This window comes from Hippichthys cyanospilos, chromosome 14 (genome assembly GCF_059441005.1).
Source record: "Hippichthys cyanospilos isolate Australia breed blue-spotted pipefish chromosome 14, RoL_Hcya_1.0, whole genome shotgun sequence".
Classification (NCBI taxonomy): Eukaryota; Metazoa; Chordata; class Actinopteri; order Syngnathiformes; family Syngnathidae; genus Hippichthys; species Hippichthys cyanospilos.
The window spans coordinates 20,497,882-20,512,080 of NC_142382.1; the positions used below are offsets into that span (position 1 = coordinate 20,497,882).

Here is a 14,199-nt window from a genome sequence, read left to right on the forward strand (position 1 = left end):
TCGCCAGGCGACGGACATCTGCGTAAGCCGGTGTCGAGGAGGATACGTTCTGGTGCTCACAGCCTTTAAGTTTTTAAGCGTCTACCCATTTTACTTTAATCCGCCGACTCGTCGAGTAACCGTTGAGACGAGAAGGTAGAAAAAACACGCAAATTATATATTTGGCTGCTCCTCACTCTAAAAGATCATTTGCACTTGTTAAGACCAGAATAGGGTTTAGCAGTCTTATACGACCACTCGGGTACGTTTGTTTTAACTTCAACCAACTCTGAGTAACTAAACTTTAATCAAGAATGGCACTGCCGATGTAAAGGCAATATCATTATTTCACTTACAAAAGACTAGGAGGTTCTCTAATTTTGGTCTATAAAAATGACAGAGATAGAATAAAGATTGAAATTTTGAAGTATTTATTTAGCGAAAGCAAAGCGAATAATTATTCACAGTATCAAAAAGTACATGGCTGGGCCTACCAAGTACCCTTGATACATAAAACACAAAAACACATTCAATACATTTTGTCTTTCAGCTAATAAATGATTAAGATAAAACTTCGTCCAAGGCTATGAAAAACCATGCACAAAAACAAGTATAATGAAATAAAGAATTTAAAACATAATGAAAGGAGTGGAAAGTTTCTAAAAAGTCTAATACCAATTTTGGAAGAAAATCAAAGTGATCAGTTTCAATTCTCCTACATTGCGAATTAATGACATTATTAGTTGGGCTATCGGATGGATTTAGAATTTAGAATGACTTCCTTACCGGTTTGCTGCTTGAAATCCTCCGAAGGCTAACAACGTCGCAAGAATTTAAAAAGTGTCCAATTCTAAGAGTGACAGAGTCCTACTCCGACTTGGTGGTTTACACCCGAAGTCTGGAGAGGATCCTCACGCTTTTGGCAGGCAAAGGCAAAAAAGGAAGCTACGAGTTTTGGGTGTTGGCCTTTTTATAGGACCCCAATCCCATGACTCGATGTACGCGTAATGGAACATACTTTGAACGATCTTAGCCTTAAATGGAGGACTTTGAACGATCTTAGCCTTAAATGGAGGAAGTGAAAGTGTCACTGTGACACTTTGAGCACTTTTAATCGAACGATCGGACATGACTAATATCAACTCAAGGCCAGGCAGCAGCCTTTCCACCAAAAATAAGCATACATGGGCATTTGTTCCTCTTTTGGTATGCTGACCTGGCAGCTCAGTGTCTGTGCTGGCCGTTTAGTAACTTTCCACTTGAACACACGAACATTCCAATATGATTCAGCTGTATCTTGATCAAAGATACAGTTTAAAATGGCAATAACAAGTTGCATATTTCAAATCAGGCTAAAAAAGGCAATAACATATCATATGTGCACATTTACAGAATAAACATGAACATAGGTCTTAAAATTTGTGATCAACTGACACTTTTTCCAATGGCAGTTACAGAATAATATTGAGCATGACTTATTGCTAAAAGCTTGCTTTGATCTTATGGCCTCACAATGTGTCTTCATTGTGAGTTAACTTCATGGACTTCTTTAATGTTGGTTGTCTTCAGAGATGATTTGGTGTCTGCTGTCTATAATATATTTATTCATAATATATTTATATTTATATTATATTTATTCATTTACTTGTTTTATTCCAGTCGAGGTCAATTCTGACTGGTATCTTAAGCCAATAATTTACATGGTAATTTTACATCAATTTGGCTCAATGTTACATCAACATGGCGCATTATTCCATCACATCGCTGCACTACCTGCGTTCACCACTATGTGTCGCCATTGCCCTCCTCACATTACCTGACAATATATATATTAAAAAATGTGTTCAGTTATCTGATCTAATCAATTGTGGGAAGTTACGTGTTGGGATGTAATGATTTATGCCTTGGTGGAGTCATCGCCTCTGGTATGCCTCTGGCCACTTTGAGAAGGAGTCCACTATATCAATAAGAACCTCTTACCTTGTATTCGTTCACTCATGTCTGTGTTGTCAATGGTGCTTCCTTCTCTGGAAATGATGCAACATTGGTCCATTAGCAAAATGCACGGGCCCATTTGCTTCCAGTAGTCGCGCCTTGCTGAGAGGGCCCAACGGAAGTGCCACCCTTTTACTGGCTCTTCTCCACAGGCCCTCACTACCCCTTTTGGTGTGAAACGCCAACCAAAAGGACAGCTCCTCCGGTGAAACTGATACCCGTGCCTTGATGTCTCCTAGGATTAGGGCCGACAGCAAATCCAAAGCTGACCATTGAGGTTGCCTCGCGTGGGAGTCCACCCATTTACCACATGCCAAATTAAAATAATTGGTGATAACCTGTACCCAAGCATAGTGCATGCATCGTAATTTCCAATTTGGCAGTCTGTGCAGAAGTGCTCTTAACCAATAATTTGAGTACCCTGGTTTTCCAAATAATTCCCACTCGCTCGACTACCTCAAAACCCACACAAAAAGGGACCCATCAGTCAGTGAAGTGGATCAAGCTTTCCTTTAGAAGAAGAATATGCTAGTCTGGTTTGGCCCACAGCCCCTGAGAAACACGCATTTCACAGCAATGAGATTCACCTTTATCTGATACCGAATCAGCCATGTTTACGTTGCTTATGTTATGTGTGGTATTGTCAACAAGATGAACAATCAATTTTGACAGTGGAACATTGTGAATGATGATGGCGTATTGAATGAAGTCACTGAGTGTGTTGTTAAAATATACATTTTCCATAAGACGGCCACCACAGTGGCAGGATGAGCAGTTCATGATGGTTGTGTAGTTCCAATTGCATCTAATGGCATTATAGCATATGTTAGCAAATGTCTTTATCCATTTTGCTCTTAAAATGAAATGCCATTAGAGACCGTTTCGACTACTCGCATATTAAGATAGAATGGTTAATCATCACCAGGTGAGGCAGGTGTGCGGTGGTTGAGAAGGAGGGCCACAATCAAGTGAACCACTCCTTTTTTTTGCTACCAGGGTCCACTCCAACACTGCACCAAAATCCTGCCGTAGCCACACAAATCAAAAGGAGTGCATGTGTTTGAAATATGTGATTCAAGACGGACTTTCTGTGTTCAGCAGACTTAATGGTGCCAACCGCGGTGGTGTCATGCCTCAGCAAGACTACTTCTGCGCGACACATGTCTTTTCTTATTCAAGGTCTTGAAGCCTCCCCTGAGCAGTAGGAGGAGGACTAAGTGTGTCATGATGTGACAATAGACAGTGTTTTTCCCCCTGCACACAGGATGTCCTCCAAGCACTGCACCAGGAGGGCACCAATCAGTATGTGCAGTATAACTAAAGTGGTATCAGGGACTTGAGTGCACAGCCTCAAGCTGAATTTGAACCCCTGTTGTTAATGGTGTCAATTTCAATTTGAATTTTGTGTGTGTGAATGTGTAATAATTTCAACACTTCTCGGTTGGTGGCAGACAGACAAACGTTTGCCAAATGTATCATTGTGAACCTCTTAAACCTTGGATGTAAGGCTGACAGCAGTCTGAGTAGCAAGCAAGGTGTGGTGTTTACATTGACTTTGTGTTCAGATTGATTTTGCATATACCATTTGTCAGGGTTTGTAATTCACAGCACAAGCAAAGGGCATGTGATTTAGCTCTGAGCTCATTCAGTACCGCTGAAACTGTTTGTGAAGAAAAGTCACATTTGGCGGGAATGCTTAGTTATATAGTATACATCGATGGCTGAACACTGTAGAGTCCACAAATTGCCTTCAATGTCATCAAAAGCTTTTGCATCCATGCCGTCATGATTTCTATTATATAGGAGGGTGCAGTGGAAAGGGTCAAGAGGCCGAGCGAAAGATCGACGTGTCAGGACCTAGGGCTTTCAGATAAAGAAGAAAGAGTGAATTCAGGTATGTTCAGAAATTTTTGGTTTCAGGTTTGCAAAGTGGAGCGCCAAAACATGGGTCGAGTCTCAGAAGGAGTTTATCCCCCCCTTGGTTTGTGCAGAAGTGGGAGGCTCTGTTTTTTGTGAGCAAGGTCTTTCCTTATTAAATTTATTGGGTTTGCGGAACATGGGCAAACTGATGTTGCATTGACTGTCCCAGCACCTGTATTTGAAGTTGTTACGTCCATAGCAGTCTTGTGGGTGACTCAGCGAAGCCCATGAAAGTCATTGTGTTTGTAATTAGTCTATACCCCTATATATCTGTCTATATATCTGTCTGGTTGTGCAGGTATTGTTGTCCGCTGTTCATCCAGCACTTTTGCCTGGAACCGTGGCATCCTCTGGCCGTCCAAAACATGTCCAGGATACAGTGTGTCCAGTGACAGTTGCATACACACCGTTCTCCCATGATCAGTGGCAACACTCCCATGGCATCCACTCCTTCCCCTTCTCGTTCCACTCCTTCTCTATCCAGGTCCTTTCCAGCCACGCTCATGGCTACCTCCATTGGGCTGTTCAGCCACCACATCATTTTATCTTTAGCTTTTTCTCTTGTTTGGCCCTTGTAGTCTCTCCAAGTGTTCTCTTCTTTTTGAGCTTCAGCAGCTGGTTTTTCCCATTTGAAATGGTCCAGCTTTATTTTCTTATACCTTTTTTACATACCAGCTTCACTAAATGAATGACGTCGTAAATGAACTGCCGTGTCAGTAAGGTAATTGTCCCATCAGTGCTTGTGTGTCCCGGCTCATACTGCCCACATCTTTATCATTCATGTAATTCTAAATTTGGTGTAGGGACTACCCCTCTAAATTTGGACTATGATGTATCATGAAAATCCATTTTAATAGATTTAAAAATCAAATTTAGTTCTAATTGACTCAAGTGGTCTTAATGAGTCCCAAAAAGCCCACCACTTGCAAAAAACATTTTTTGTTCAACCTTTTGTTCTAATAGTAGTTTCTCCCTACATTGTCTCCTCATGCAAATCTCAATTCCCATTTGGTCTTAACGTAACTCACAATTGCCCTAGTTTACAACCTGTTAACATACTTTAGCCAGCCATTAAAGTTTGTTTCTCAAATAATCTAGTTGATTCCATTTAATAATAAACTTGTACATTTCATCTATCAATTAATCTACTTCTATTTATAATTTGCAACCCCTTAATTATCTATTTAGCTTTAATCCATCTAAAACAGCCTCTGCATGTTTTCCTGAGGGCTAGGCCCTAAACCGTTTTAAGGGGACCAGTGTTGGTCCGTGACCCCCCAGGTTTGACACCAGGCAAAATTTCTCATTTTTGTCTTTTAAGGGTGTAGATGTGATTGGGATTCTTGAGGAATTCACCCAATGTCTCCCTTTCCCTTTTTGTCCACTTGCTGTTTGGCTTTCTTTACTTCCCATTTTGCCTATACTTTTACATACATCTGTATTTTGCTTCATACTTCTAGATGCCTTTTTCATGACACAATTCCTCATCCACCTGACTCCATGTTACCACCATTTCCTCTAACTTACTGACTCCATGTTACTGCCAGTTCTTTTAACTTACTGTTTTCTTTTCACACAATTCCTCCATTTTACAGTCTTTCTTTTTCAGAGCACACAAAACATTTGACCAAATATCTGCCAGCTTCTCCTCTGCATTAGCCATTATGAAACAATTCAAAGAGAGTGTAGTTCAATCATAGTCTAGTTCACACAATTGACAACAAATCAACACACAAACAATACAATGTATGACGCACACACAAATAAGCTAACCTCACCACTAATCTAGCCGGTTTTGGGGGGCCCCAATACTCCCCAATGTATACCGAAACAATGCAATGACGCCCCCACCCCCCTGCATCTGGGGTTGCGCCAGTCTACAGTGAGGCATGTATCGAATCAGACTTCCCAGGCACATTCAAACTTTGCGCTGAATCTTCCTTCCCAGGCACAAAGCCGGTACGACGATTTCACTCCTCAATCATACCATTGTACGTCGAATCTAACTTCCCAGACGTACTTTGGTACGCCGAATCTAACTTCCCAGATGCACCCCCCTCCCACATATCGAATCTGACTTCCCAGACACTGCATACAGTGCAACCCCTGCCATATGAAATTAATCCTTTCCGGAGTTGGGATCGTAAGGCAAAGTCATTGTATGGCAGACAATAGAAACCTATGGTAATTAGCTAATGTGTTTAAAACCCCAGGTAAAAATATCAAAATTGTATATACATATAAAAAATTTGTAACAAAATAGTAAGTGCTACTTATACATAATATACATGTATACAATTAAACAATATCATAAATTAAAAAAAAGATGATGAAAAAATTAAACTTTATTTCCATACTAGTCATTGTCTTACTTCTCCTTTAACATCACTCGCAATCTTGGGACCCATAGCTAACCAATTAAAGTTTGAATTAAGCACTAAAAGTCACAAATAATATGATATTGTAAGCACTCACACAAGACCAAGTCTTTAGCATTTTGGCATCTTAGTGACACCGTGACGCTGACCAGTAGCTGTCCAGCATCAGTGACGTTGTGTGACACCTATCAATAGCAGACCAGGACCATAAGATGTCATGACACTGACCAATAGTAGACCAGCATCTTAGTGACATTGTGACAACGACTAATAGCAGACCAATATTTTAGTGATACTGAAATACGTGTGTAGTGATGTATGAGCGTGGTGCGACTCGCAGACTCATTGACCGCGTGAACACCGACTGCTAAGTGTAAATGTTATAATTGTTGATCTTGTAAAGCAGGAAAAATGTTTTAAAAAGGGTATGAACAAACTCAGTATTCCACTTTGTAACGTGAAAAAAAACGTAAGCCAGGGACGCCGTAACCCGGGGGTCCACTGTACTAAATTATTCTTAAGTGTGATTGGGTGCTGAATGGTTGTTTGTCTCTGTGTACCCTGCAATTGGCTGGCAACCAGTTGAGGGTGTCCCTGAAGCCAGCTGGGATAGACACCAGCAAGTCTTGACCCTTGTGAGGATAAATGGCTCTAAACGATAGACGTTAAAGACAAACGGCTGGATGGATAATAACAGGGTGACAGATGGAAGGCAGGTCTGCCTAATAGTTCAGAGTCCCGAGTTTAATTCCATCTTGCTCCGGCCTTAATGTGTTCTCAGGGCACTCCGGCTTTATTCGACACTCCAAAATCATGCATGGTAGGTGTATTGGACAACCTAAATTGTCCTTGGTTATGATTGGGTGTGTGAATGGGTGTCCGTCCCTGTGTGCCCTGCTGGTTGGTTGGTTGGCAACCAGTTCAGTGTGTCCCTCACCTACTGTGAAAAGACAGCTGGGAAAGGCAACAGCAAGCCTAGTGAGGATAAGTGGCTATAGAAAATGAATGGATAATAATATTACATTACATGACAGAAATTTGCAGCAGTGGTCGCTGCCTGGCCAAAAAATGTTGTTGACAAATTTATTGAACGGCACCATTCAGAGTATAGTTTTACAAGCGATAATTTCTGTTGTCTACTTGCAGCCCTCCATGATAAAAAGACACAATTTACGCGACCAAAATGGTTTATCCTCATCTCCACAGTGATGACTTGGGCATGCAGTGAGCCATTCCGTTCTGTAAGTATTTTGTGAAGTTTTTAGGATACCAAATTTTAGGATACCAAATTATTGGCACCAAAAAAAAATCGTCCAAAGTAATGCATTTTCTGTTTTTTGTCAAAGGACAAATAAAACCAAAACAATACAGCCAAAAACAAGTTGGGATGATGTCAGAAGTGTGGTGGGGTGGCAGCAAAGCTGTAAAAACTACCCTTCTCCATCATCCCTTGGTCTTTTGAATCGCGAGGGAGAGCAGTGCTTGAATAACCAAACGAGGGGTCACTTAAAATAGTTTATTAGTTGGTCACCAAATTGTCCAACCCTAAATACTAACATCCACTGCTAAAATGCATGCAAATGTCTTTTTAAAAGATTAAACGTCCAAATTAAAACACGACATGCTGTCGGCAGTTCATTTGGCGCCAAAGCATCCTTCACCATCATTCCAGGTCAGGGGGCCACACACCATTAACACCTGTTCGTGGAACAAAAAGGCAAACAGCCAGAAGGGAAAGCATGTTCCACTGGCCCAGAAAAACTCACAACGTTGTGGCAGAAACTCCAGCCTCTGCCACTTGTGTTGAAAGGTATTCAAAACATCGTTGTCAAGTCAAGGATCAGTAAAGCCCTCCACCACTCGCACCTCAGGCTTAGATAGCAACCAACTCCGATGCAGTCCTTTGTCAGGGCAAAGGTCCAGCCCAGGAAGCAGCCATCCACCACCAACCTTTTCCCATAGCCACTGTCCTTTTAAATGGGAGATTAGATCCACCCCTGCTTGTGATAGGTCCATTTGGCCAGCATGCCAAACTTTATTGGCTCTCGTGTGAGTACCTGTCCATTGTCAATTAAGCACAGGTGTAGACATGTAATCAAGGGCATGCACATAACACAATGACCAAGTCACACCACAAAGTTCAATCACTTACATTGACACAACAACCAACAAGCGACTGTCTGAGGCCTTGTCTACATTTAGCCGGGGTTCTTGCAGATGAGCAGTAAATGTCTCTGTTTTGCCCTTTTTTGCTATATGTGGCCGGGCTTTTTTTCCCATCAAAATCTATTGTCTCAATACCTCCGGCCAAAGTGGAAATTTGCCCAAGCCTCCGGTTTCGTGGTTGCGTGTGACCAGCTTCAACGGGGATTTGCGTCATCACGCTACCCTTTTTGGACACGTCAGAGGTGGAACTTCTTTCTGATTGGACAGAATTTGTGACATTACTGCCACCTAGCTACTTGGCATGTTTGTACACGAATTTGAAAGCGCACTATGCGGTTTCATATAGCCGCGACTATTTTAAATAAACACACAATGACAACAGGGGGATGTATGCAGATTTAAGTTAGCCTGGCTAAGGCTTGAATTTTATGTACGTACACAGGAGTAGAGGACACCATCTGGTAGGAAATTATTGTAAAGCACTTCAGTAGTTGAGAAAAAAAGCATTGCCACAGCTTCATCCCTTTTCCAGCAAAATAAAAAAATAAAAGACAATGCCGTGTTGTGGAAGTTACCTTCAAAAGATACTGTTTATATCAATGAAGTTGGCCCTCGTAACTGTAAGAGCAGCATGGCTAGCGTTCACTAGTTGCCACTTTACAGAGCAACCAACATCAACACACTGCGAGTGTTTCTTCAAAAAATTTTATCAGTAGTGGGGGCAGACATTCAGGAGAACTGTGGAGTGTTCCACAATAAAAATTAAATATATAAAACAAAAAGTGGTAGCAAAGGAAAACCTGAGGGGCATAGATCTGAACGATTGCAGGAAAACATTTACAAATTGAGCTTCAGTGCAATCATCACAATGTGTATTGAAAACAACATGACAGAAAATTACATTTTACTGTCAAAACAAATCGAACAAATCGAACAAATCAAACAAACGACTAGTCTAATAAATCAAGGACACTAAAGAGGTTTTGTGGGCGGGGCAGTCCTTTTCAATGGTTTATAAAAATTATCATGTGAGGCAAGAACTACTGTTTTTTTTTTTTTTAATGGGCTAGTGGCTAGTGGAGTCATGAGTGCTACACACATGCATAGATAGAAATCATATCTACACCTGCTCCATTCACACTGCAGCTGAAGTATATTGTTTGAAGCAAAAGCGACACAAACAGTGTGAAAATGTTCAATGTAGGCTAAAAGATACTAAAATCTCTGAAATGTCCCTTGCTCGTTCCCTATCATCAGCTGCCAAGGGCATAGCCTGAGTTAAGAGACAGACAGTTTAGCAATTGATGTATGACTAGTCACATGGTAACTTACTTTTTTTTTTTTAGACATGCAGTTTCCAGTTTCCAATCAACTTTTTATTACCCACTGACAACAAATAATCTTTATTTCATTCATCATGGAGAGTCTAATAAATTCTGCAAGTTATTCCTATTCTTTATTATTATAGTTATCATTAGCAGTTTTTCACATGCTTATCCGTTTCACTGGTCATCTAATTGACCTCATTCTGTCATGATGAGGCACTGTGGGGAAAATTGCGGAAGGTGTCTACCCAAACTCGGGGAGGCATGGTGTGTTTAAAAAAAAAAGATTTAATAAGAGGAGGGCAAAAAAAAAAAACTATGGACAAAAACTGCAACCAAAGTAACTAAGAAAACCCCAGAAGTAAACATATTAAAAAAAAAAAAATACACACTTTACTAGACTCGGAGGATGGCAGGAATAAACTCATGGAATCTTACACTGCTATAAAAGCAACAAACCTACATCTATATTAAAAGTGACCCAGCAGGAACTGAAGGGTTACACGAAACTGATGACTGGCAGACATGAGGTAAGCAGGTTAAGGAGTGTTCCAGTCGCTCTCCGGTGGACCCCGCTCCCTCGTTTGCCAGGTACCCCACTTTTTGGACTCTTGACACAGACACGTTTGTCTCGCTTCATTTTGTACTTTGTGATTTCTGTTGTACTTTGTCTTTTTGGGTCCATTTGTCCCATGTTTGGCATGCACTTTTTGTTAATAAACTGACTTGATAACATTCACCTGTGCATGGGCTGGGGTCCTCGCTCGCGGTTATTTGTGACACTTCAGAAACATTCCAATTTCAAAATGTTCTAAATATTCTTGCGGTTGAGACCTTTTTTTTTTAATTTGAAACATTTATGACAAGCTCAATATTTAGTACCTGCATATTTCTCATTTCAGGTTCAAAACCTTCAGCTCATTCATTTCACCTTGGAAAAGATTTTCAACATTCCAGAAATTCACGCATGACAAATATTTAAAGTTTTCAATCATTCAATTACCCAATAGATAAAATATCCGTTTTACGTTAACATCTTTACCATTTGCAATTCAAAACATTCAGCTCAGTCAATTCACATAGGATTTTTCAGATTCCTAAAATCTACACAATAAAAATATTTTCACCATTAACTTAGCTACGATAAGTCTCATCCTTCATTTGCAGTGAGACATTCAAATATGCATAAACATCTTTACAATTTGAAATTTAAAGATTCAGCTCATTCCATTAAACTTTGGAAAGGTTTTCAACATTCTTCAAATTCTTAAATACTGAAAAATCATGACATTATTCAATTACTCCCCCCAAAATTTGAATTGTCATTCCCAATGTGTCATTCCACATTGCATAGAAACTGCTTTTCTAATGTGAATTTTTAAAACATTAATTTCATTCAATTTACCTCAGGAAGGATTTTCATCCCTCCATTTTCTATAGCCAGTTAACCTTTCTGATGTTGCTGGCTAGCTGGTGCCTATCCCCACTGTTGTTCAGTAGGCTGGGTTTGCCAGCCAGCAGGACACACAAAGACAAACAACCATTCTCACAACTTAGGTCCGATACACGTATCATACATGTTTTTGAAATGTGGGAGGAAGTCGGAGTGCCCAGAGGGAACACACAGACTCAACGCAGGAAGGCAAGCTGGAATTTAACTCAGGACTCTGAACTGTGAGGCTAACCACTCATACACCAAGGCATTTAGGATGTTTCTAAAATTCACACATTAACAAAAAAAAAACAAAAAAAAAAAACTATTTGTAATGTCCCTGAGGCATGGTGGTGAGGGGTGTGGGAAAGGTGGCTCCCAAAACGCTGGACGACACGTGGAACGAATCATAAAATGCATGGGAAACTGAACAAAATCCCAAAACAGAAATAAACTGAAACCACAAACATGAATCCACAACAGAAAAGAACTGACAGAACGTGACATGAACCCCTCTCATGGGACGGATTCCAGACGCCCTAGAAGAGTGACCAACCCATAAACAAAAAACCAAGCAGGGTGGATGGAGGGGGCCTGGAGGAGGGAACAAAATCCCACAAACAAAAATAGTCCAAAAAACGTTTCTGGCGCAAGAAACGACATGCATCCAATAAGGAAAGTCAGGGGGGGTGCCCAAGGCACCAGATGAGGTGAGCACAGCGGGGTGCATCAGGAAGGCACCCGGAACGCCAGACGAGGTAAGCTCGGTGGGGTGAGTCAGCAGGACATCTGGAATGCCAGACAGGGTGAGCCAGAGAAGGCGAGTGATTAGGGCATTCAGAACTCCAACAAAGATGAACCCGACAAACCCAGGCGGGCTTGTGGCCCAGGCACTGCTGCAGGCCGGCCAATGTTATCGGCTGCCGGTGACCAGCAGAAGACCGCAGGAGACTGAAAGGCAGAGACTTGGGACGCATCGACTGGAGATCGACAAACGGAAAGTCAGGAGGCCCACTGGGAACGCCCACTGGGAATGCCCACTGCGAATGCCCACTGGGGCCATGTCGCAGACAGCGATGAGTTTGGGAGACTGACCTGAGACAAGAGCGACCGTTGGTGACTGACTGCCGGTTCTGGTGTGAGTTGCCAGGGAGTGTTGACTGCCGGCTCTGGTGACGGCTGCCAAGGAGCGCAGACAGCCAACTCTGATGTCGGCTGCCAAGGGACATTGACTGCCGGCTGAGGAGACTGTGGCATAGCCTTGACTGGCAGCCTGGAAGACTGAGGCAGATCCTTGACTGGCAGCTTGGGAAGTGGTAGGGCCTTGACAGGCGGCTCGGGAGATGGCTGAATGCGACCGCAACGTCAGTTAGGGACTCTGAACACAGCTGCTGCGTCTTGACTGGTAACTTAAAGAGTGGCTGCAGAAGACTAAACAGAGATGGCCACTGGGAACTGACCAAAGATTGAGGTGAATTCAGGAGAGTGACCTGAGACAAGGGTGATTTTTCAAAAGCTAACCTGAAGCGTTGGCTTTTGCCTCTGGAAGCTTGTGCGATGACTTCCTGCTACCGCCTGACGAGGACTGAGACTTGACAGGACTCTCTGTAAAGCTGCTTGACCGGATACAGCCCCTTCAGGGGCGTACACAGCCACGCCTTGGTGGAGGACTTGAGAGGTGGAAGCTGGACATCGATGGAAGACAGGGACCTAGATGACGAATGCTTGGCACTGATCTGAGACTGAGGCAATGCCTGAGCCTTGACTGCAGAGTATGCACAGCCCTGGTCAGGACTGTGGGCGGCTTCTGCATTTGTGCTGACTTTGCAGTCTCCGGCGCTGGGTGCCGGCTTGACGCTGAGTTGGGGGCCCGGTGGAGGCTTGACGCTGAGACGGGGACCGGGCGCCAGCTTGACACTGAGATGGGGACCAGACGCCTCCTTGATGCTGAGAGGGAGACTTGGCGCCAGCTTGACACTGAGATGGGGGCCGGAGTACTGGTATTGGAATGGTTAATCACCGGGGTGCAGGAACAGGAACCTCTCGCCTGCTAGGCTCAGAACTTGGGACAGTGGCTTTCAACCTCCAGGATGCAGGTACTTGGATGCTTAATGGGGCTGCAGGAACCTCCTAGGAACGACTTGGGACGTGAAAACTTGCCATATATTCTTGCCGCCGGGGAACTCGGGGAAAACAGGAGACACCAGGGACAGAATTGATCGAAATGGGAGGGGGTGCATGTGAAGAGTTTGACTTAAAACAAGATGAGAAAGACGACTCACAATGTGACATGGGAACCACAACAGGAGGGTGTGGCTTATGACTGGGGTGTGCCGGGACAGGTCCATTGTGACAAGATAATGGGAGGGATAGAAAGTCAAGCGTAAGACGAGCAGAAAAAAAAAACTATCCGAATCAAAATCAATGATCATGATCGGACGCGGAAGAGCAAGAGCTGGAAGAAAGAAAGTCTCTGTCAAAGTAAAAATTCTGAAAAGGAACTGCCTTGGGATAAACAAAATCAGAACCGAAACTAGAACGAAATTTAACAAAAGGCGGACAATACTCTGAGTCTGAATATACAGTATAGTTGGAGGGAATGTAGGTGAATGGAGCTGCTGGAACGGAAATACTGCGGTTGAATATTCTTCGAGGTCAGAAAAATTCTCTAGAGATGTCAGCAGGCAGGATAATGGGTTACGGGTGCTCGGACAAACACAAGGGGAACACAGAAGAGGGAAGCGCAGAAGAAGAGTACATGGCAGACAAAGAGGAAGGCTCAGACAAAAGGAAAAAAGGAATAACAGATAATGAGGGGAGCTTACACAAGTAAACAGGGTTGGCAGACAAGCTGATGGCTTTCTCAGGTGGAGCAAGAGTGTCTTCCACTATCCTGTGAGCTTCCTGCGGAATTCATTGTTGGTTGGGTCATTCTGTTACCTCTCTGAGGCATGGAGGTGAGGGGTGTGGGAAAGGTAGATCCAAAAACGCAGGAAGGGTAGGA

General features: G+C 42.7%; 1 protein-coding gene across 7 annotated transcripts in view; it reads left to right on the forward strand.

Moving 5' to 3' along the window:
* The window catches only part of ak7b (adenylate kinase 7b), a 154,149-nt gene that overhangs the window by 6,148 nt on the left and 133,802 nt on the right, over nt 1-14,199 (forward strand). For 6 of the 7 annotated variants that reach the window (XM_088432441.1, XM_088432439.1, XM_088432442.1 and 3 more), the window contains exon 5: nt 7,419-7,513. The exons of the other annotated variant lie outside the window; for it this stretch is intronic. In XM_088432441.1, coding sequence (XP_088288567.1) covers nt 7,419-7,513 — 95 coding nt within the window. The remainder of the gene's footprint in view (nt 1-7,418; nt 7,514-14,199) is intronic. 7 annotated transcript variants of the gene reach the window in all.